This window comes from Amblyomma mixtum, chromosome 7 (genome assembly GCF_055824585.1).
Source record: "Amblyomma mixtum isolate Tamu chromosome 7, ASM5582458v1, whole genome shotgun sequence".
NCBI lineage: Eukaryota > Metazoa > Arthropoda > Arachnida > Ixodida > Ixodidae > Amblyomma > Amblyomma mixtum.
Genome location: NC_143018.1, coordinates 105,836,893 through 105,857,754, shown reverse-complemented (window position 1 = coordinate 105,857,754; position 20,862 = coordinate 105,836,893). Strand labels below are relative to the sequence as shown.

At 45.6% G+C, this 20,862-nt stretch overlaps 1 protein-coding gene across 1 annotated transcript; it reads left to right on the top strand.

The window, feature by feature from the left end:
• Positions 1 to 3,835: 3,835 nt before the first annotated feature.
• LOC149337107 (gamma-interferon-inducible lysosomal thiol reductase-like protein) lies at positions 3,836 to 19,760 on the top strand. Its single transcript, XM_089554823.1, has 2 exons — positions 3,836 to 3,991; positions 19,182 to 19,760. The coding sequence occupies exons 1-2, from the start codon at positions 3,836 to 3,838 to the stop codon at positions 19,758 to 19,760; spliced, it is 735 nt and encodes a 244-aa protein (XP_089410949.1).
• The last annotated feature ends 1,102 nt before the right edge of the window (positions 19,761 to 20,862 follow it).

Below are 20,862 nucleotides of genomic sequence, written 5' to 3'. Positions count from 1 at the left end.
CTGTCCTCTTATCAAAAAATTATGCATCAAGGCAGCCTAGCCACATCTCCCCAACTACTCGCCGTTGCTGCCCGCTCTATAAAGTCCACTGAACTTCACTCTGTAGTGCGTAATGTTGTCTTACCGTGCTAAAGTAAATTAAACCACTTTGAGTGTGACGGTATACCTTGCCGGCAGTGCACTGTTATTTGGGTAGTGCTTTAGCAGAACGAGAGTGCTCCGTGTGCAGGTAAGGTGGAACTTTGGTGAGTATTTTCTAAGCTCTGCTGAGAAAAAGCGGGAAAAACGAAGGAAACTGATGCCACGCAGCTTTTAGGCTTATAATCATTAGTGGCATACCGAATAAGCGCGAGCCGGACATTAAGCACGAATTCACTACAGGACGCTTTAGATGGGTGTATTTTTAATGCAGAAGCATTACTAGACCCATTACGAAAAAAGCCGGCGGTGTGTGCTTGTTTACTCGCAGATTGTTCAGAAAATTCCAGCGATGGCAAGATAAATAGGGTGTCGCCACCAAGCGGCGTATCACAGCCGCACGAAGCTGAGGACCACGACTTCAGACAAACATGTACAGCCTTTGTCAAAAGTTTGGAGCCCAGGGGGTTTTCTTTTGAGCCACCCTGTGTCGTTCTTAATGGATCTCTAGCGCTCCAAATTTCCTGAAGGTAAACAGATTTCTGGTCCTGTCTTCTCCAATGGATAAGGCTGCCACGAATGCTTCAGGAGTCCCGCTACAAGGCTTAGAAGCAAACCCCCTGGGCTCTAAACTTTTGACAAAGACTGTACACGGCGTTCGTCTGTATGCTCGTCTGAGGCCGACCTCCATGCGGCGTCAGCTTTTTCGACATTCGTAGCAAAATTGTGACGCAACCGCGTGCCGTACAACGTTCCGGATGATATCACCGTCTCGGGTACACACGAATAGCATGCGGTGATTCAGGACGCACTGCAAAAAGCAGTGGACACCAAGCAGAACTAGCATGCACATATCTATCGTGATAACGTGCCGGTGGCAGACAGACCATCAGTTGACATAGAAATCGATATCGAGGAAGAACCCGTTAACAAGGTCAACAGGTTCCCGTTTCCCGGAGTATATGTACAGCCAACCACGAGAACCATGCGCAACCTTGCGTTTCTTAAACAGCAGACTAACCAGACAAATATTTAAGTAACCGATGTGGTGCGAACTATCACCGTTCTCATTATCAGCCGTTTTATATCACCGACTAACCAAAATGGAATCCAAAGAACTAGATAATCATTCGAACAGCCGTGAAAATGGCTGCGTGCATACCCGTCCATTCCGTAACAAGAAGAACGCTGTAACAAAGCCTCCGCAATAAAATTAACGTTCTCAGTGAATTCGGTAAAAATAATCAGCTGGTAAGACTCAAACGTACCCACACGGGCAGACATGTACCGCAGAAACTCACGTACCCGACCTCCAATAATAGGTCCTGTGAATTCATTGACGTTGCCTTAGAATTAAATTTCTGCGTATCTGTTTCTTGAATACCATCAGGCACGCATGCAGAATTCCACGGGATAAGACGCAACGATGAAACTCTTCTAAGGACGTCAGCAAACACCTTAGGCCATGATAGGGATGCAGGCGTTGGCTAACTGGATGGGTGACACTGTCACACACACCAAACTTGCCCAAACAAATCTAAACCTCCCTTCCAAGAGATGGAATCACAGGAGCGATGGGAGCTACTCTGCGCAGGTCACAGGCGGAGCTACAGCTTCGCATTTTGGGCTGGGCCCGGTCATCTAGAGGGGCCCGAGGGTCCGTCGCCGTCCTGTTCAACACCCCTCTCCCTTCAGCCCCCTCGCATGATCTACTGAAGTGGCTGTAATAAAGTTATTGCCAACAATTACCGATAACGAAGCAATACATACCTCACAAAAAACACCGCCGAGAGAAAGCTGCCTTCCGGCGCCCGCTCCAGACTAACAATTTACCGATCTTGCCATATGACGCACCCTTTATTCCACACGCTACCGCGGAAATGGCTCATTTTATGGCTCGCAGCCTTCGGTAAACCACTCCAGATAAGGTGCTTCAATCCTTCCTCAGTAACCCCCTTACATCACCCTCCCTGACCCAGTGATAAGCCGCTCTGTCTAGTACCGTCCTGGACAACCAGTGCAGTCTGATTGCCCAGGCCATTTAAATAGCTATAGAAGCTGGAGCCTTGGACTAAGGGCTCCACGACCTGGGGGCTTGCTTCAAACAGAAGTGTATGCTAAAATGTTTCTGTCCCTCTCACAGGGAAGGTACCAGGCAAGTCACGTGTGACTAAGGTAGCAACACCTCCCCCTGATTGCTCAGACTCACGCGACAGTCCATAAACCAAAGATCGAAATAATTTTTTTTAATCTGCCACAACGTATGGGCCACTTCAGAGAACTTTTAGCCTGCGTACAGGCCGCTGGTATAATCACATCTACCATAAAAGACTCAGTTCTCATTGTTTCCATTCTAGGCGTGCACCAGAATACAATTCTCATTTACAGTTGCTTCCCGATTGTAGTTTTATATTCATATTTTAACGCGATAGTGTTAAGGCTCCCATTCCGCCGAAAATCCGGCGTCATCGAAGTTGTCGTAGAAAGCAAAAAAGAAGGTGACCAACCTACAAGCTAGACCACGTGACCTTGTGACGTCATCACAACCTGCCTACCGTGGCAGGTAGCAACCTGTAGCAAACTGCTGACCGTGGCAGATGGCAGCAGAAACAATGATTGGTCACGAGGGGCTGGCCGCAAAGAACAGCCTGGGTCTCACAAGCATCACCGGTGATAAAGATGACTGTAGGCAGCCGCGGTACGTCAACTTACTCGATGCCTCGCGGTCTTCAAAGAATGGAGCAAAGCACTACAGGGATACCCTGGTAATAATGATAAACTTCGCCCTGATAACGAACTATTGGGAATAAGGGCTTCTTCTACGCTCTTCTATTTCTAGTCCCTCGTTTTCCGTGTTGTCATCACGTTAGGTGCGTCATGAGATACAGTAAGCCATAGCTGCGGTTGGAAGAGAAAGAACATGCGGTAAAAACGAAATTGAAAGTTTACCAAATCGAAATCACGAATTCGCAAACTTTCGCTTATCAGTCAAATTAAAAAATAAGATATACAATTGGGAAATTTTTTCGTAGTTTCTGTGCGCGTAAATGGAACCGGTGTAATGAAACCTTCAGGCCAAGGGCTCGTCCGAAGAAGTGCGTAGTCAGGGCCCTTATTTTTCCTTATTCTTTTACCAGATTATATTCCGTATTCGTATCTTGATCAGTAGGAAGCTGTTCTGGTGAGCTTGGGCCCCGGCATTCAAGCCTGGCTATCGAGAGGGCCACTAAGGTCGCCGCTAGCCATGGGCTGGAGGACATAGAACGGACCGTCCGCATCTGCACTTGGACGAAAAAACGTATTTCAAGGTAAACAACAACAATCGCTAGTTGCACGAGGAAGAAGTGGATACGAAAATGTATATTTGCCAATCCCCACGCGTGGGTATGTTGTTGTTTTTGTTGTTGTTGTTGATGTTCACCTCATAGAATGGCGCATACACACACAGGGGGATCGGCCAAGAATATTCTAGTTCACTATAGCCAAGAAGAAGGGAGAAGAAGAAGAAGAAGAAGAGACGAAACAGGCAGGCCTGATCGTCATCGCAGAAGGCGCGTGGTGGTCGAGCAGTGCAAAATTCTTCTCCGTGAGGCGCCGTTAAGCGTTTAAATGGAAGCCGCATCCAGAGCCTTCGGGGCAGAGGTCCTCGTGTAGCCAGAGGAGCCGATGCTCCTCTGGCGCCCACTGAAATTCGGCCATGGGGGCTGGCCTGCTGATCCTGTCTCTGGGACTTCTGGCTTCCGGATTTGCTCCCTGCCTCACCCAGACCCAGCCTACAACAGCAGCCAAGCCGGGAGCGCCCACAGCGCCGGCTGAACAGACCACAGCAATGTTCTTGGGCGCATCGCAAAAGGTGAGCCCAGCTCTCTATCTCCGTCGTTCCTTTTTTTGAGATATAGTAGAGAGAGAGGGCAGGTAGATCGTTTCCTGACACTCACAAACTAAACAATGGAGGTGAAAGCCTCAGGGTGCTAAGGGAAAGCCTCAGCACCCTGAGGCTTCCCCCTCCCTTGTTCGCTTTGTGTCTCTTTTATTTATTTATTTATTTATTTATTTATTTATTTATTTATTTATTTATTACCTCAAAGGCCCCGGTTGTGGGGCATTACGTGAGGGATGGGCGGATTACATGCAGATTATATAAAGATTACAGAGTACATAAAGATCAGGATACATAAAGATTACAGGATACATAAATATTACTGATTACATAAGGATGGCCTCAATCTTTTTCTTGAAGTCGATGCAGTTGACGATGAGTACGGCTTCCGGCGGCAGATCGTTCCAGTCCCGAGATGATATGACAAGAAAAGAACGGAAATGAGATGTTGTTCTTGCAGCGGGTGGGTATATGGTCTTGATGTGGTTGTTGCGGCTAGAAGGACGATGAGCTGTTGATATGATAGATGATCCTAAAGGTGAATGATAGAACTTGTGGAATAGGCATAGTCGAGATATTTTTCTTCTAGTTTCAAGGTTAGGCAAGGATGCTCTGGATTTTAAAGAGGACACGCTAGTATAGTAAGAGTAGTCACAATAAATAAAACGGATAGCGCGGTTTTGAACTTTTTCAAGGATTAAAGAAAGGTTAGATTGATGAGGATCCCATACTGCTGACGCGAATTCTAGTTTAGTTTAGTTTATGGGGTTTAACGTCCCAAAGCGACTAAAGCCATGAGAGACGCCGTAGTGGAGGGCTCCGGAAATTTCGCCCACCTGGGGTTCTTTAACGTGCACTGACATCGCACAGTACACGGGCCTCTAGAATTTCTCCTTCAAAGAAATTCTAGCCGCCGCGGCCGGGATCGAACCCGCGTCTTTTGGGTCAGCAGCCGAGCACCATAGCCGCTGAGCCACCGCGGCGGCGAATTCTAGTTTAGGTCGGACGAATGTTTTATAAGCTAATAATTTGATAGAAGGAGTAGTAAAACGAAGATTTCGACGTAGGAAGTCAAGGGTGCGGTTAGCGTCATTAGCGATGTTCGTGATATGCGAAGACCATGTTAGGGTATGAGTTAAGGTGATGCCAAGATACTTACAGGAAAGAACAGATGATACTTCAGAACCGAAAAGAACATATTTTGAGGGAATATGGGATTGCCTCCGATGAAAAGAAAGCATGCATGTTTTAGTAATATTAAGGGACATTAGCCAATGCTTGCACCAAGTTTCGATTTGGGTTAGATCAGTTTGGAGGGTGTCAGAGTCAGTTCTGCTGGTAATAGGGCGGTAGATTACACAGTCGTCGGCAAATAATCGGATGTTCGAGTTGACGTTAGAGGGAAGATCGTTAATGTAGATTAGAAAAAGCAAGGGTCCAAGCACTGTGCCTTGTGGTACACCTGAAGTAACGGGGGAAAGAGGTGACGATGATTTGTTGGCGTAGACAAATTGCTCTCTGTTGGTCAAAAAATTTTGTAGCCATTTTAACACCAAGGGGGTAAGGTTAAGACGTGAAAGTTTTAGTAGTAATCTTTTGTGGGGTACCTTATCAAAAGCTTGTCAACGGGAATGTTTAGGTCAAGATGAGAGCTAAGATCATTAACAAAAAGGGCTAGTTGGGTGTCACAGGAAAGTCCTTTTAGAAAGCCGTGTTGGTTAGGATGAAAGAACTTGAGCGAAACTAAAAATTTAACGATGTGAGAATAAATAATATGTTCCATTAGTTTTGAACAGATGCTCGTAAGAGAAATAGGGCGGTAGTTTTTACATGAAAACGATGAACCTTTCTTGGGGACTGGAACGATCTTACCGATTTTCCAGTCTTGCGGAAGCACGCCTGATGATAATGACTGTTGAAAAAGATGGCACAAAATGACACTAACCACGTTTTTAGTATTTTTTATCACTCTAGAGTTCAAGCCATCAATGCCAGATGACGATGACACTTTCAATGATTCAATTAGTATCCTAATACCATTGCTATCGAACAAAATGTCTGGCATAGCTGGATGATCGAAGACAGGGAAGTGCGGTAATTCGCCGTCCGGTTCGTTAGTAAAAACTGAACAGAAAAAAGAATTTAGAACGCGACAGACATCATGTTCCGGGATTATGGATTATGGGATTATGGTCCTCATCATGTAAAGTAATAGGTGTGTTGCGTGAAGGATTAATGGATTTCCAAAACTTGTTAGGATTAGTGAGAAGCATAGAAGGTAATACTGATGAAAAAAAAGAACGTTTAGTTTGGTTTACCAGAGATTGGAATGTTTTTTCAGCACAATGGTACTTTTTCCATGAGCAGTCAGTGTTCACACGTCTGGCTGTACGGAAAAGCCGTTTCTTCTTGTTATTAAGGCGCTTCAGATCGTTGTTAAACCACGGTGACGATGATTTTTCTGTGATCGTGATAGTAGGGATGTGCTTATCTATTACTTGATGCATTTTGTGTATGAAAAGGGACCAGTTAGTTTCTACTGACCGGCTTGAAAAGTCATGGACGAACCACGCCCCAAAATCGGTTAGTTCTGTGTTCATGGCAGCGTAGTTACCTTTGTCGTATAATGTAAGTGTTTTTTTGGTTTTCTTCAAACTTGGGACTTGGAATGAAAATGTGCTTAGTATAATGGAGTGGTCACTAAGTCCGGGTAAATGAAGTGGCGTAGAAACTTTATCAGCGGCGCTGGTTAAGATAGCGGGTAAATGAAGTGGCGTAGAAACTTTATCAGCGGCGCTGGTTAAGATAGCGAGACCTCAAGTCATCCCACTGCTTATTGAACATGAAGCCCGTTTTGTTGAGTGCGGTTTCTGAAGGCACCAGACAGGTGTAGCAGTGCTTAAGTTGCAATGCCTTCTTTAGTAAGGCGTACTGTGCCGTTATTTAGCTTACTTTGTCGCCCAACAACGGCATCTAGCTTTAGTTTCAGCGCACAGAAGGAGTGTAGTAACCAACATAGATGCGGTGCTAGCGAATGAGAAGCGCAAATTGTTCCCAACAATTATAGGGGAACAGGGGGGGGGGGGATAAAAACAATTTCCTCCGTTTTAACGCGATAGCCTTAAAGACCTCGTGTCGCACGAAATCGTCGGCTCGTGGACCGTGAGCCAAAAATCCGAAAAAAAAAAACAAAACCCAGGGAAGCAAACCAGGAGGCATGCACGCTGGGCCACCTAGTTTACGAAACCTTGTGGCGCCATCGAGACCTGCCCACCGGGTTTTACAGAACTACGCAGTGTGGCAGGCGGCAGTTTTATTACCGGTTGGTCAAGAGACTGCTCGGGTAAAGCGACGTGGTCGCACAAGCCCAGCGGTGGCAGCGCCTGCTATCGCGAGGCAGTGGCGCATCAGTAAACCGGTGCCGGTGCACCGCTAAACCGGTGCACCGCTGCGCAAGTAGTATGGCGACTCAGAGGGATCTATGAATGTTAAGTAGAGAATGACCTCCGGCATATATGGGCATTAACCCATTAAAGCTATCGCGTGATACCTTGAAGCGGAGTTTATGTGTTACTTTTTTTGGTGTCGCCTTCCCGCTTCATCTATCCACCCGATGGGCTTTGATTGTGGAGTTTGACTGCAAACAGTGTACATCTGAGTGTTATAATCTACTGGCACTTGGAATACTAACGAAGTTCCTAGTGACTGCTTTTATTTGCGTCTGGATTGGGCAGGTGATCATCAGTCTGTTTCGCTGTATTGAATGATCGTGTTGTCACAGGATATATACCTATAATGGGGTTCGAACAGTCATACATGCCATACTTTGTTGTGTATCTCATCACTGCGTGTTCAGTTGTTCGATGCAACAAGAGTGTTTTGAGAAACGTGTAGCTGTACACATGCTTAAATAATACTGAAGCTACAGCTAAACACTGTAGAAGCTATGGCAACACCTGATGGCATTGGCTCAGGCAATCAGATGTTTCGTGGCGTTCCTAACCTGTCTTTAGCGTTGCCATCATCGTGACGACCTACTTGCAGAGTGGATATGCCGAAAACATGCAGTGTCTTCGACATGGCGCCCAGTTCTTGCTTGCAATATTTCCATGTTAAAGATATGCTTTCACAAGATCGTTTTATGAGCCGGTAACATTCAAATCCGTGATTTATTCTTCCATAAGGAAGGTGTTTGACCATGCCTCCAGAAGAGCTTTCTGCCTATTAATTGGACAGAAAGGCCGGAGTAACAGTTTGATGAATAGATCCTTTCGGTTTGCTGCCGGTAACTATGATTCCATGTCAAGCAAGGGACTTTATGCTTGTATTACTGCTACATTGGAGAAACACAGGAGAAGACTAGCAGCGCAGATGTGCAGCTATGTACGCTCTACTCACGCAGGCAGGTGTTCAGTACGGAAACACGCGGTACGTCGGCCACTCCTTTGTTGTCGTTGCCTCGCGTGTACGAGTGCGGTGTTGGTCCGCGTCACAGCTAACTGCAGTGCGCTTGTCTTTCACTTGCAAGTTGTCAGTAAGGCCCTCCCGCGTAGTGCACTCCAGATCGAATTTTATTTATTTATTTCAGTATACTGCAAGCCAGAGTTGGCCCAAGCAGGAGGGGCATACAACTAAAAAAATTTCTAAAAGGGCATCAGCTACAACACCGCGAGTCAGTAAACAGGACACAAATCCAGAGTCATCAAACAAGGTACTAGGAGCCATACAATAAGTTCTTGAGCTCCTTCTCAAAATTTCTAGACTTACATAGACCCGAAGGAAGGCCATTCCACTCCGCGACAGTGTTCGGAAAAAAACTGTTCTTAAACCCACTAGTTCGTGCAAAAATTGGTGCTAATGACTGCTCATGTACATGACGTGTTCTCCTAGTGCTCGCCAGCTTCACACAATCAGGAAGATCTGCCTTCAAATTTCCAGACATGTAATTATGAAGCAGTACTAGACGGGTAACTTTTCTTCTTATTGCCAAGAACTGTAAATTACTCTTTCGAATTAATGCAGTTGGAGAGTCTATCCTTCTATATTTCCCATAAATAAAACGAACTGCTTTTCGCTGAACACGCTCCAGTTGAGCAATGTCTTTCTTGTTATGCGGGTCCCACACTGCTGCCGCATATTCAAGTCGGGACCTAACACAAGCCTTGTATGCAGTGATTCTGGTACTCACGGGAGAGTTTCTGAGTTTTCTTTTAATAAACCATAACTTCTTTACTGCTGATGAGCAGATGTCAGCTATATGAGTGGACCAAGTAAGTTTGTTCGTGAGGGTTACTCCGAGGTACTTATAGCTTTCTACTTCTAAAATGGGATGATTGTGAAGTATATAACTGTGATATCTGGGTGCTTTTTTTCTTGTGATTCTTAATAATACGGTTTTGTTTGGGTTAATATCCATGCCCCAGCGCTCACACCAGTCTGCAATTGCTAGCACAGTTTTTTGAAGTGACAAGTGGTCAGAATCACTTACTACCTCTTTAAAAATTATACAATCATCGGCAAACAGCCTCACCTCTACATCCTTTTCAACAATATCCACTAGGTCATTCACATAGATTAAAAATAACAGGGGTCCCAAGACACTGCCTTGAGGAACCCCTGAAGTCACATGCAGCATGTCAGAACAAGAGTCCTGGATTGCTACAAATTGCTGCCTATCTGTAAGATAGGCATGCACCCACTGAATTATAAAAGAGGGAAGTCCAATCGATTGAAGTTTAAACAATAATTTTCCGTGAGGCACCTTGTCAAATGCTTTACTAAAGTCAAAAAATAAGACGTCTGTTTGTCCGGAAGCATCCAGGACTCTTGAAAATTCATGCACTACAGATAAAAGTTGGGTAACAGTAGACATACCTCTCCTAAAACCATGTTGGTAAGCTGTCAAAATATTACGGTCCTCTAAAAATTTTACAATATAACAAAAAATAGCATGCTCTAACAACTTACAGCAATTGTTCGTCAATGAAACAGGGCGATAATTGGTAACTAGTTGGCAGTCACCTTTCTTAAGAATAGGGACAACTCGAGCCTTACGCCAATCAGACGGTATAACACCTGTTGTCAAAGACAAGTTAAACATATCAGTTAAGTATTGAGATATTTGTTCCGCGTAGCGTTTAAGAAATGAATTCGGAACACCATCGGGTCCGGGAGATTTTTTTGTGTTAAGTTTAAGTAACATTGCTAAAACTCCTTCGCGACTAATTATCAGTTCGTTACTACAAACAGAAGAATAATCATTACTACAAACACACTGAGGTTTAAAATCATCTAGCTTCGTGAAGACACTCTGGAAGTAATTGTTAAAATGTGTTGCAATCTCATTAGCGTCTGTTATAGTCACCTCGTCAATTTTTATCTTCGTGATTTCGTGCCTGGAAGGATTCAAATGGCGCCAGAACTTTGATGGGTCCGACCTCATGAACTCTTCAAGCCTGTTTTTGAAAAAGCTATTTCTGGCTTCTCTTACTTTGTCTGTCATCTTGCTTTTTAATGACTCAAACAGTGGAGTTCCTGTACTGTGCTGTTTCCTAAGTCTTTTAAGTTTCCGTTTAACATGAATTATCTCTCGATTAATCCAAGGATTTTCACTGCGTTTAACGACTTTCTTGAGCGGAACAAATTTGTCAATACAAAACATAACTGCATTGCAGAATTGTGTCCAACAACCCTCAACATCACTGGTAACAGAGCTAAGGTGACATTCCAAATAATCAAGAATCGCGACATCATCAGCTCTGCTAAAATCTCTGAAGCTGATCACTTTAACGGTTTTTTCGGTCTTATCACCAGTGATTTTCCCGCAAAAGCATATTAATTTGTGGTCGGAGATGCCGCGCTCTACGTGAACAGTGCCATTACTGAACGACTCGCTCACAAACAACAGGTCCAAGATCGCTGATCCCCGTGTACAGTCATTCACAATCTGTTCAAGATTGAGCGAGAACATCATATCTAAAATGAAATCATTAGACGAAGAGAGGCCATAGTTCAAGTCATTCCAGTTAACAGACGGCAAATTAAAGTCACCGGTAATAATTATATTCTTACCACGAAATTTCAGCAAATAATCGTATAGCTTGCACAAAAACAAATCATCCGAGTCCGGCGCACGATAAACTGTACAAAGAACAAACGTGTTCCTCCAAATAGAAACCTTCAAACACAAACTTTCATGGTCTTCCAACTGGTCGATTTCAAAGACATCGATACTGTTTTTTAGAATGATCGCTACTCCCCCACCACGGGAAGCCCTATCTCTTCTTTGCATTTTATATCCTGGTGGTATAATCTCATCATCTCTAATCATATCGTGCAACCAGGTTTCAGTTAGCACGCAGATGTGCGGATCATACTGCAATAACACGTGTTCAAGTTCATTCACCTTATTAACTATACTTCTAGCATTCAGAGAAATCAGACGGAGCTGGTGTGACTTTCGTTGCTAGCTTTGGGAAAGCGCACTGCACAAATCAGGAACCAAACGGCGAGAGCCTGTCTTTTCATCCCACGTGTAAACTTTGCCATCAATTCGGAGCTTATCGTGTTTCAGTGACACCTTTTTCCCGGCTGCCTTATCTGCTCTAGCACTTTCCCACAGCTGCTTGCGTTTGCGCTGTGTGTCAGCGGTGTAATCATTCTGCAAACTTATTCCAGTTCCTTTCAGCTTCCAAGCATTTCGCAAAACTTCTTGTTTGTCTGCATAGTTGTGAAAACTTAAAATAACCGGCCTTGCCAACGAACCCTTTCCTAGTCTTTGAATTTTTGCAATAGAAGAACAGGTCACTCCCAATCTATGCTTGAAAACATCGTTGATTATTGCATTACGCAATTCAAGTTCAGATTCATTTTCGAGCTCTGAAATCCCAAAAACAACAAGGTTAGATTTACGATCACGGTCTTCAAAATTGGGAAATATTTCGTGCTGGTTCCTCAGGATATCTCTAACATTAGCTGTGAAAGCGTTTAGTTGCTCCGTCCCCGCCCCATTTGATTGCAACTCATTGATGCTTACTTCAAGGTTAATCAGACGCCTACCAAAACCAGACACGATTTCTTCAGTGCGTTCAAGGCATGCTTTGATGTCTGCAATGTCAGCCCTAATGGCCTGTTGCCCATCAATAATTCTGAGATAAGTTTCCTCCAGTGGGGGACCAGGGTTTACCTCGATATCCCCGCACAACACCAGCATACAGGAACAGAAACAGTTGTAGGCAATATTCAAACACCTGCGTGGGCACGGGAGGACTACAAGAAATCTATCGTCACTACGTAAGGAAGAGCAATAACTAACCTGCGCCACAAAGAAAAGACGCATGGTGAACGTCCGCTGCCGTGCGTCCTCTCCGCGCCCACTGACGATGTTTGCTGTCGATGCAGTCTTTATAGGCGTCGATCCTGATGACGTCTGCCATCCTGATGACGTATTCCAGCTTTGATTATGAATTGTAACTGTGTCGTCGCTGATAAGGGAATGGTTCCCAGCTTGCGTCCCGCTGAAGCCTGACAAGGGTGTGGTAGGCGTGATGTGAAGCCACGCTGATGCATTGCCCGAAAGCAGCAAAGCCTGCGCCACAAAGAAAAGACGCATGGTGAACGTCCGCTGCCGTGCGTCCTCTCCGCGCCCACTGACGATGTTTGCTGTCGATGCAGTCTTTATAGGCGTCGATCCTGATGACGTCTGCCATCCTGATGACGTATTCCAGCTTTGATTATGAATTGTAACTGTGTCGTCGCTGATAAGGGAATGGTTCCCAGCTTGCGTCCCGCTGAAGCCTGACAAGGGTGTGGTAGGCGTGATGTGAAGCCACGCTGATGCATTGCCCGAAAGCAGCAAAGCCTGCGCCACAAAGAAAAGACGCATGGTGAACGTCCGCTGCCGTGCGTCCTCTCCGCGCCCACTGACGATGTTTGCTGTCGATGCAGTCTTTATAGGCGTCGATCCTGATGACGTCTGCCATCCTGATGACGTATTCCAGCTTTGATTATGAATCAGGTGCTACGTGTGCTTTCTCAGGATCGTTGCAGGACAGCAGCCAAGGACTCTTGTATCCGCTATGGTTTTTCACTGTAACACCGGAAAACACACCTGCCATGTTCACAGTAGCGTTGAGCACCACTGTACGGAATAAACAGGCAAGTTAGACATTCTGAAAGGTTTCCAATTACGAAAACAAAAATTCTAGAGGTGCACTTAAGTGTCTGCTTGGTGCAGTAGTGCGAATGCATTTGTCCTACTGCGCGTCCTTCCTACTCATGCGCGTCTGCTATCACGCCTCCTTCATCACGCTTACGCGCGCGCCATCTGCTGGACCGGCACCGTACATTGCGAGCAATGGTTTCAGTGAGTGCCGCATGATGGCGCTACAACTGCACTCCAAGTAGGGTGCCTCGATGCCAGCAGCGCTGGGCATCGAGGCACCCTAACTCCAAGAACTCCAAGCACGGAGGAAATTTACAGGAAACGTACATCTGTAATTTCTATACTCATAATTACTCGTGTACGCCTCAGTACATATTCAGAAGATACGTTTTTCAGATATCCGTGCATTTGCTACACTCTCCTTTATTCAGCTGTTCCCGTCTCTCACGCCGGAGGCCCTGGTTCGATTTTCACCTACGCCACCGTTTTCTTTTCATTATTTTTATTCCTCTCACCCGAACACACTCTGCCCATAGCCTCTCTCCACAACTTCCGTCCACAGTGCTCGTCCACAGCTTCCAATAACGCCACTCATGAGCCAAAAAAAGGCTTTCGCGCGCATAGCAAAAATTAGCGTAAGCGTTTTGCTAATAGCGGTTCTTTTGGTTTAAATAGTTCTGTGTCTGCAGCATCAACGCTGAGAGGTAGGCCCCACCTGCGCCGCTTTCTAGGACTTAAGCAACTGCGACACGACGCACCTTAGCCTTAAACAGGCACTAAGTACTCCCGTGTGGGTGCTGCTATTTTGAAACCTTTCTTACGCGGTGTGTGCATTCGGCTTTCTGGGAAAAACTTAGTCACTTTGCACGCATGTGCAAATTAATCATTCGCGTGACTTCAAGCCTCAGCGCCGTCGCCTGTGGCAGCATAATCACACCCTGCACACGGATTAACTGCTTGTTTTTTTTTCGTCTATATTACCTTTAATTGCCGAGGCATTCCAGCAGCGAAGAAAGCTAAAAAGGTTAGGGGGACTTCATACACAACACGCGTCGGGTACCTGATGAAAGGAGTGACAGGACGCTTCTCAGAGGCTGCCATACTTTTCCCTTCGGATGTGATCCGACGGCACCATGAAGCGAGCTCGCACGGGGCGGAGAACACAACCGGTACAATGTAGTGATTCTCCACATCTCTCCAAGTGTGGCACACCCTGTGAACATAGGGTTACAATGTTGCCCTCTTTTCTTAAGAACGGCCACTGTCACGGACGTCCATGGTTTCAGTTTCTTTAGAATCTTCTCTGCGCAAGCGACCATGACCAAAGTAGGAAATTCAGCCTTCCTCATCCTCTTGACCTAATTATTGAGGCTCTAATGTACTAGGTGTGTGCAAGATTTAGCCAAGGAGTCCTGCAAGCGGCACGTTCCGAAGGCGGGTTTCACAGTGTTGGAATGCGTCGACCCAAACAGCAACAAGACTTTTTCTGAACGGCCGAGTCCATCCAGCGTACGTGATATGGTCTTAGTCAGGGTAATATCTAACGCTCTAAGTTGTCATGGTATGGCAATTCGTGAGTAAAAGTTACACTCTTCACATGTCTTCTAAAAACCAATAAAATGTCTTGCAGACCATGTACAAGCGCGGAAGAACAAGGACTGTGCGAGGCGCATTGGGTCGATCTTTAAGAAAAACGAAATCATCGTCTGCATAGCCTACGTACCTCAAGAAATTCGTCGTGGAAAAAGCGTACTAACGGAGATAATGGTCAATGCTGGCTTAGGTGATGTCAGCCAAAATAGGTGCCACACACGAACCAATGCGAATGCCAAGCGATGAAATACAAAAAACCCAAGTTATAGGTCACGGTGGTTAAATTATCTGAACATCAGACCGGATGACATATTTTATAATTTATGGTCTTTACTTGTGACTCTTTGTCGCTTACCTTTGATGTCAAGGTTATAACCAGCAAACAATGTTGTTCGATAGCTTTGCTAACAACTGCGTGGCAGAAAATAAAATTGTAAAGGAAACCGTGCCAAATGCGGCTGCTGTGCCTTGCTACCTGCAACGCCACACTTTCCTTGAAGGGCCGGCATCGCCAGTGAAGGGTCCACTCCCCAAGTGGTGCCCAACTCGGAACCGCTTTCCTGCTCGCCGGTGTCCCGCCAGTAGCCAATCAATATAGCGGTATTTAAGAGAGTGGGTAATCGCGATCGGTCCTGCTCTGTGCCCAGCTTCATAAGATCGATGCCTTATTAGCTGGCGTGGTCTCCTGCTCGCGCAACGTTTAGCCGTTTCAGTAACAGTAGACAGTTTTAGTTGCACGTACATAAAGCCCCTACGTACTTGGTGCTCTTACGGGTGAGTAGTGTGCATGCATATAACGTAGCGGGCTAGCGCCAGTCTCACGCACGTGCGTGAGTTCCGTGAAGCATGCACGGCGCGCTTTGCGCACGTAGAGCGCTACGCGGGAAGGTCTCGCGAGATCCCGAACAAGCGAGAAACGACGAATGCGAGACGGCAGTCAACCAGAGCAAAATTCAAGTTCTGTAGCTCCGTGCCTCGGCTTTTCCAAAAGCGTCGGTTTAGGCTTGCTTTATGATGTGCGTGAATGCAATCCATTCGAGGACTGCATGCCATGCGCAGTGCGGTGGACTCATGGCGCTTGTCCATAGACTCGTTTTGGATGATATTGTCGGCAGCGGTGTCCATATTTGGAGATAAATGGCGCGGGAAAGCGTACGGGATCAATACCACGTTAGTTGGGTACGTCCATTCAGTCTGCGTCGAGTACGAGAAATGAAAAGCGTTTCCGGCGAAGTGCGCTTAGCACGCTTAGAGTTCCCACGTTTGCGTACGTGAAGTGTCTACATGCAGTCTTTGTCAAAAGTAACCAGGCTACATGGTTTGCCTCTCAATCGTATAACAGAGCCCGCACGGTTTCCCTAAAGATAAAGAATTTCTTTGAAGGAGAGAACAGGGGTTCTTCCTACCGTACAGAGTTTAGAACTTGAGGGCTGGCATAATAGCTTTAATATATGGCTAAGAAGAAAAACATGCAGCCTGGTTACCTTTGACAAAGACTGTACTTGCAACTAAAACTGCCTAGTGAGACAGCTGCAGGGCACGGGAGTTTGTAGAACATATCGTAAAATAAAGCAATGATGATGCGAACGCAGGACTGAAAACTAAACATTTCGAAAGAATTTGCTGTCTCGTTGGGTTTGATAACTTCTAATAAACTATGACACAAATCCAACTCTACACTTACGCCCTGATGGACCGACATAACAGTGTACTTTCCTGACATGCCTCAAAACATATTTGAGGGTTAATCATGCAGCCAACTTTGCTTGGTCGCTATATTGTTTAGTCACAATGAAAGGTCACGATGCCTGATCACACGGAACGCACATCCTGCTTGACGAAGTGTGTGCGGATTGGATACAAACGTATTAATACATATGACGCACTCATCTAAACAAAATACTCTTTTACACTCATATAGTAACGAAGTGATCAATCACTCGATCAAAAAAAAGCATGCGGGAATGTTTGTGTGTATTTTTTATTTGCATTGTTAATCAATGGGAAATTAATAGAGAAATTATTCAATGGATAAAGGATACTTTAAAGGGTCAGTCTACTGAATTTTATCGACCATATTTTCTTTGCGGCAACCGATAGCTCTTTACTCAAATTATCGTTTAGCCAGCTGTGGTGCCAAGGTGTGCGGTAGAACATTTTAAAATAGAATTTATTAATGTGGGAACACATCTGTATGAGATGGTAGTCTCATCTGGCAACCATCTGGATTTCCGCCGCGCGGCGACAAACATGGCGGCGCCCGTCGAAGCCGGACCTCTCGCTTCGGACTGAATTCTCGTTGTTGCTGCCTTTTTCAGTGCGCTCAGTGGCCATAAATGGGGCGCCTGATTTCGCTTCGTCTCATCTCGCGTATAAGAAAACATATAAGAGATAAATTTGCTTTATTTTAATAATTAGAGTGACGATGCAGCCGCTCCTAGGCTTAAGTGGAGAGTCGGTTTGTTTACAGCAATGGTTCCCGTCCTGACGACCAGATGGCGCCACTATAGGCTGAGTTTATTTTCGCGTCTCTGCTAGCATACGCTGAACTAAAAGTGGGAATGTGCCTGCGTTTTGCGTACGTGTAACTATAAATATTCATGTGATTTGCAGAAAAAGCGAGCGGTACGCATTCTACAGTTTACTAGAACAAAACGTGCGTTTCTCTGACATTGCGGCATACAAATGGTACGTAGTATATTCACTTATGCTTCTACAAAAAAAGACTACCACTTTCTTGAACAAAATGAACGTTTCGGGTCGCCACCATGCTTTTTACGCGACTTTTAACGCCGAAATAAAATATAAATTCCTGCCTAAACCGGGCGCAGACCCCTCGTTATTGATGTTATAGGGTGCCAACTACCAGAATATGCCATTATTTATACACTAATATCGGTGAGTAGACTGACCCTTTAATATAAAGCCGAAAAAAACGAACCACATGCCGCTTTTTGAATCCGAAACAACGACCTCTGAATTTCGCGAACGGTGCTCTACCCACTGGACAAAGGCGGCGATTTTCCAGTCCAGTACTTTCTGGGGCATATATTAGTCCTATAACGAAACCTTGAGAGTCTTCACCGGCGCCACTCCCGTCTATAGCGACGGAAATAGTACGTCCTGCATTGATGCGAGTGTAACGCGAAACGTGGCAGCACAGTGACGGCGGAAGCTCTGCGACAACCCTCCTATGCTACCTATGGCATTAAGACAAACAGAAATGAGCCCCCCCCCCCCCCCCCCCCCCCTTCTTAAGCTATCAGCGACAAATGCTGCGGTGTTTTAACTCCAGGTGTTCCAAATTATCCCGAAGGCCTGCACAAGGCGTCCTTCATAGCCTAGGTGCAGCTTAGGGACGTTAAACATTGCATTGACAAACTATTGCTGCAACAGTAGTGGCATTTTGGTATTAATTTTATAAACTTTATCATAAATATTATTTGACAATATAGCACGGTTAACAGCTATTATTTTATCCAGGGGCTCAAAGATCATGTGTACGGTAAGGGGCGTGAGGTTCTCTCGCGTTTCATTTTGGTTATTTTTTTATTCTTCTCTTTCTCGATCAGCGAGCCACGGTGTTAGCTAAGCAGACGTGGTTAGGCAGAGCAGAGTTGACGGTTCCTATCACAATAAATACCGCACGGAATCGTTGCAGGCTGCTGCCATCGTTTACGTGGGGTCCTTACTTTCTTCCCTTTGTCGAAAGTGGCGCCGGTGTTAAAAAACTATTGTACCGTTTAGAAGCAGCAGTAGGCAAAAATATGTGACTTTCTAGAGTGAAAATGCAACATGGGGTGCCACATCCATCATCTCATGCTTTTAGGCGCGTTGTGGCGTGACGTTGAGTGTCTGTATTGGAGCAGAAAAAAGGGAATACAATTCCGTACTAGCAAAATATTGAAAGCTTCGCCGTTGTAATCATGGATCAACAAAAAGCATTCGTTCCATCGTAAGTGGCTGCCATCACTTTGTTTCTTAAGACGTTGAAATATGTATTTTTATTTGCTCTATTTAGTTTACCCTCAGCACCGGCAAATGAAGGTCTTTCGGTGGTGTTCGTCAGTGCCGGCAGACCATGACGCGGACGTTACGGGACAACTCATTCAAGCTCTATGGGAACCAGTCTGTTTTTCCAGTGTCTGCTTAACGCTTCGGTGTGACCGTCATATGGAGCCCCACTACGCGTTGATTGCTTTTCATGGTATGTGAGGTAGCGCAAAACGGGACAAGGGACAGAGAAAGACGCACACAATACCGTGCCTGTGTTGTGTGCGTCTTTCTCTGTCCCTTGTCCCGTTTTGCGCTACCTCACATACCATGCATCACAGTTACCGATTCGCCCAAGTTTCTACCCTTGCGTTGATTGCATAGAATCAACATAACGATTTGTTCCCTTCGCAGGTGAACGTGACGGTGCTGTACGAACCGTACTGCAGGGGCAGCTCCTGGTTCATCAACAAGCAACTCCTCCCCGTCTACCGCCAGTTGCGCAAGAACCTCATCATCGAGATGGTGCCTTTCGGCCGGACCCGCATGAAGCAGCTCCAGGGCTCGGACACCACCTTCGCTTGCCCCCACGGGCAGACCGAGTGCCAGTCGAGTCTGATTCACGCGTGCGCCATTAACCTATACCCAGACACGGCCAAGCACTTGCCCTTCATCGCGTGCACGCTCAGGGCTCGCAAGCCGGAACAGAATGCTGCCAAGTGTAGCATTGCCAACAAGATGGATCCCGCTAAGATCGCGGGCTGCGCCTCATCGCAACAGGGCAAGATCCTTTTGCGGAGGATGGGCTTGCGGACGATGTCCCTGAAGCCGCCCATAAACTACGTGCCAAGCGTGGTCATCGACGGCAGCTTCGACAAGCGCCACCAGAAGAAGCTGCAAAAGAATTTCAAGGATGCTGTCTGCAAGAATTTCAAGCCACCGGTGCCCCAGCCGTGCGTGGTCAAGAGGAGGCCCGGCTGGTTCAGGCGATAAAATTTTGCGCTATTCCGTCAACATTTCGCTCGCCTCACGGTGAAAGCCTAAAGCACCGGAAACTGTTCCAGGCTAGTAGTCAAGACATTAGTCAACAAAAATGTCACTGGAGTGGGTGTGGCAGCTAGGTTACTTGTAAACATAAGACTGGCGCTGAAGACGTGGACACATAAAAGGAATTAGATAGAACGAGCGCAGGAGTTAGAACTCGTACTGATTCTAAGCGCTAGTATTAAGCTTGTAATGGATCACAACCAACTAACTGAGATTTCTGCTTTGACTATACTTGTAATTAAGACGTGAAACTAAAACGCTGGACTAAAAAGTAATCTGACCACCGTCCTAAGCTGCAAATTTATTGACCATGGGAGAGAGGTCACCTTGAAACAAAGGAAAAGCGTTCAAAATTCGGAATTATACGAAGGCGCCTTCTAGCTACGCGAGGAATAAAATTCTGTAGCTCTCGTCAGTGAAGTTGCAGAACCGTTGGAGTGGAGCATGTGAGCGGTCTCTTGGAAAAACGTTAACTTTCTTTAGCGACATAAAAAGAGCAGGTTCCATTAAACGGTTTACTGTGAACAGCAGGGCCTAGCAGTCCGCATGTTTCCGAGTGGAGGGTACCTAAGGAACCGAAAGTTTTAATCTACTATGTTCTCTTTGAATAAGTTTCCCTTTCTGGTTTAGGAAACAACGATGCGAACTAATATTCTGAAGATTTTCGTAATGCAAAAAAAAATGCACTGAGAGCAACAGCAGGCGCTGCAAATTCAGCGCATACATTTCTGAAATACTTCATTATGAAAGGAGAAGTCATTGATCAGTACCAGCTGATTGCGAAATATAAAGCTCAGCTACACAGCCACATCATTTTTTATGGACTTTGCTAATCTACGTGAAAGTAGCATTGTCGACAATACAAGACACAATGAACAATCGGAGGTGCGTTGCCCACGAACAAATTGCAGTTTAAATATTAAGATACGTATTATCGTCACACCTGAATGGATGCATATTCACTAATCTATCCATTCACTTCGCTTCGTATAATAGCATCAGAAATATGTTCCTTCAAAGTGATGATTAAATTCCGACCTTATATGAA